This window comes from Phodopus roborovskii, unplaced genomic scaffold, assembly GCF_943737965.1.
Source record: "Phodopus roborovskii unplaced genomic scaffold, PHOROB, whole genome shotgun sequence".
Taxonomy (NCBI): domain Eukaryota; kingdom Metazoa; phylum Chordata; class Mammalia; order Rodentia; family Cricetidae; genus Phodopus; species Phodopus roborovskii.
In genome coordinates, this window is record NW_026125804.1 from 1,194,026 (window position 1) to 1,197,495 (window position 3,470).

The following is a 3,470-nucleotide window of genomic DNA, read 5'->3' on the forward strand; positions in this document are numbered from 1 at the left end:
TGTCAAAGATCCAGCAGGCAGGGCAGATTCAGGTTGGTTCTGCTTGGATAGGCAGGTCTTGTGTGCTCAGAACAGCTCCAGAATGTTCCCCAAAGGTGGCAGGATTGTTGGATCTGCCCTCTGTCCCAGTGCTCAACCAGAGTGGTGGGACAGTGGGCATGGCAGGGCACAGGGTAGGGGGAGGGCAGGCTCTTGGTGGGGGTGGGTGGTTGTATGTCAGGGCATCAGGAGTGCTCTTGCTGGGAACAGGACACAGGGGGGAGCGAGATCCGGGGCCAATCCAGGGAGTTCCCAGGGAAGGGTGTGGGGGGATTCAACCAGAATTGGTCCCAGACTCACCTCTAGCAGAGGCCCGGTAATGGGGGTCAATGATCCTGCAGCCTGGGACTCAGGATGTTCCTGTGTGCATGAATAGGTGGATCTAGCTGGGCCTGGCACTCTCCAGCTGAGGCCTCTCTAGGCTTTTTAAGGTCTTATGTGGAAACAGCTGCTCCACACTTGTCACTATTTGTAGTCAAACCTTTTCATTGGGACCTCTGGATTCCCAATAATGACACAGAGACTTATTATTAAGTATGAAAGCTTGGTCTATTGATAGCTTAGGCTTGTTTCTAACTAGCTCTTCTAACTTAAATTAACCCATATCTGTAAATCTATGTTCTTATATGTAGCTCAGTTTCCTTTACTTTCTAAGGCCATTCTGCTTCTTCTCCATCTGGCTGGTGAGTCCCCTTCCTCCTCCTTCTCAGAATCCTGTGTGCCTGAAAAATCCTGCCTAGCTATTTTGGATTTGGCTATTTATTAAACCAATCAGAATGACACATATTCAGTGTACAAACAACAACACAGAGGATACATATTTTGGACAGATACTCAGAAACCAGGTTGATGCTTTATTTGGAGTGAGTTGATGACTACATGAGTATTGTGTGTAAATGGGTAATATCTTCAAGGATTCTCCTGGCAGATATTGGAAGTGCCAGAGCTCATACTTCAGACCTTTTGTTCCTCCTGCTGGGATACATGCCAGGCCTTCAGATAACTCTGTATTTTCAATGACTTGACCTCAAAGAGGAACATAAACATAGCAATGAGTGACAGGATGGCTGTCACGACCCCAATAGGGAACACATGAGTGTGGTGTTTCTTTATCAGAGCTTCTTTTCTAACAGGAAAGGTGGGTGGAAAGTCAAAAGTAGTTTCACCATAAAGATCTACTACATGGTTCCAGGTGACAGACAGAACCGTACAAAGGCTGCTGAGAGCCATGACTAAGACACAACATTTGTTGCAGAGCAGCTGAATCTCTGGGACTGAGGCTTTGGTGATGCTCATTCTAATGGCCACTGAACTGAAAACCAGGACAACAGGTTTTATCAAAATCGCCAGTAAGATCAGGTTCTGCGCATACTGAAATTCAGTTGAAACGGTCCAGCTTGCGTTGATAGGGCTGTGCACCAGAACCCTGGTCACAGAGCAAGAGATGTTAAACTCCTGATAGTAACAAGCTTCCCAGAGTCCGATGTACACAAGCTGAACAGCTTTATTGTCGAATTCCCAGAGGCGCCAGTATTGGCTGCTTACAAGGATTATTCCAAATACCAAGGACAAGAGGCTACAAAGGAAGCCAGTCAGTCTGAAGAACCATTCTTTCCCCTCAGGAAATCTGGAGATGAGATTGAAAAAAATATAGAGTCGTGGTTTACAAAGTAGTAAATTCTCACACCTTGTCCCTGTTGTCACATACTTGTATTAAAGCAGTCTATATACTTATTCTACACAAAAGTCAAGTATGTATAAGAAATATTGAAATCTATGACTGTGGCAGGAGTTCCCATCTCAAGATATTTTAGACAATAATTTCTCATTGTCTTTCAAATGCTATTTGTTGACTAAGAATATAGAGTCAACTAAGAATATAGAGTCAAATCAGGAACAGAAGAACAGTCAGGAAAATAGAATGAGATATGGTTTACCAATTACTAATTACTCACACCTTGCCCTTGCATCTAAAAATTGGGTTTAAATAATCCATATATTGTAGATAAGAGTAAAGGAAGGACCAGAGAGACAGTTCAAGGGTTAAGAGTATATTGTTCTTGATTATGACCCAACTTCAGTTTCCAGCACTCACTTTGGGTAGCTTACAATTGCTTATAACCATAAGGGATCTGATGCCCTCTTATAAGAACCTGCACTTGTACATCCATATCCACCCACAAACATAGAGACACATAATCAAAACTAAAGCAAATCTTACTAAAAGAATAAAAAGCACCTGGGAATCCATGACTATGGTAGGAGAAGCCATTATTATGTTTGAAAATTATTCTATTATTTGCCTGCATGTATATCTGTGCACCACTTCCATGCTTGGTGCCCCATTATGTGTGGAGGTTGGAAGAGGACATTATATCCTTTGGAACTGGAGTTCTACATAGTTGTAAGCTGTCATGTAGGTGGTGAGAATGGAATAGGTGTCCTCTGGAAGAACAGTCAAGTGTTTAGTCACTAGTCAAATATAAGATGTTTTAGACAACAATTTGGCAATAACTTTTGTTAAGAGTACCCTGAACTTAAGATTGCAGTCCACTATGTTCAGATAGCTCTCTGAGCTCAGTGTCAAATGGAGGGCTGGGATTGGAATGTGAAAAATAAATATTAAAAAAGAGAAAAAAAGGAAAAAAATCATACACACATTAATCCACTCTTTGTAATTAATGGTCATGTGATATTCTACTACACTATGGAGAAGTCACAATTAAACTGAGCATTCCTCTGCTTTCTACAATCATTTGCATTACTAATATGTTTTTCTCTTTTGAAAACAGTAATAAAATAAATATAACTTTATATATGATATTGTAACCTCTTATCCACTAATTGCAAGAAATGAAATTCCTAGTCAAAACATGTGAACATTTCAACTTGTGAAATGTTCTTAGAAGAAACAGGCAAAATGAAAACTAATACACATAAAATGCCCATTTATGTCCAAGGGAAAAATATTTGACTTCTTTAAATATCCAAGAAGATAAGAATATAAAACTTGCACAAAAATAGAAAATATAAGCAGATGAATTGGTGGAATAGAAACTGTTATTCATATTTGCACGTTTTCCTAGAATGTGCACATTTCTAAAGAAACTTATGCATGATATTTTATAATTTAAACCAGATGAACACAAACCTTAAACATTTATTTGTAACTGGATGGTGATATAGCTTGCGGGTATTGTAGTTAACATGTTCGTGAAGCACTGAGTTCATCCCCTACTCCCACAAAACTAAAATCTGTATGTAGAAGATGAAGAACAAAGCATGTTCATTTTGTAGCTATTCCTTATGCTACATTCCTTCTTGAGATAATTAGGTGCAATATATAAAATATACTGAGGCATTTTGGGTGAGCAAATATATTCTTTGAGATGAAACTTACACTGCACATTAACACTATGAAACAACTTATT

At 39.6% G+C, this 3,470-nt stretch overlaps 1 protein-coding gene across 1 annotated transcript; it reads right to left on the bottom strand.

Moving 5' to 3' along the window:
• Positions 1 to 993: 993 nt before the first annotated feature.
• Positions 994 to 3,270, bottom strand: LOC127217704 (uncharacterized). Its single transcript, XM_051178713.1, has 2 exons — positions 3,191 to 3,270; positions 994 to 1,666 (listed from the first exon to the last, which is right to left on the bottom strand). Exons 1-2 carry the CDS (start codon positions 3,268 to 3,270, stop codon positions 994 to 996), a joined length of 753 nt encoding a protein of 250 aa, XP_051034670.1.
• Between the last annotated feature and the right edge of the window lie 200 nt (positions 3,271 to 3,470).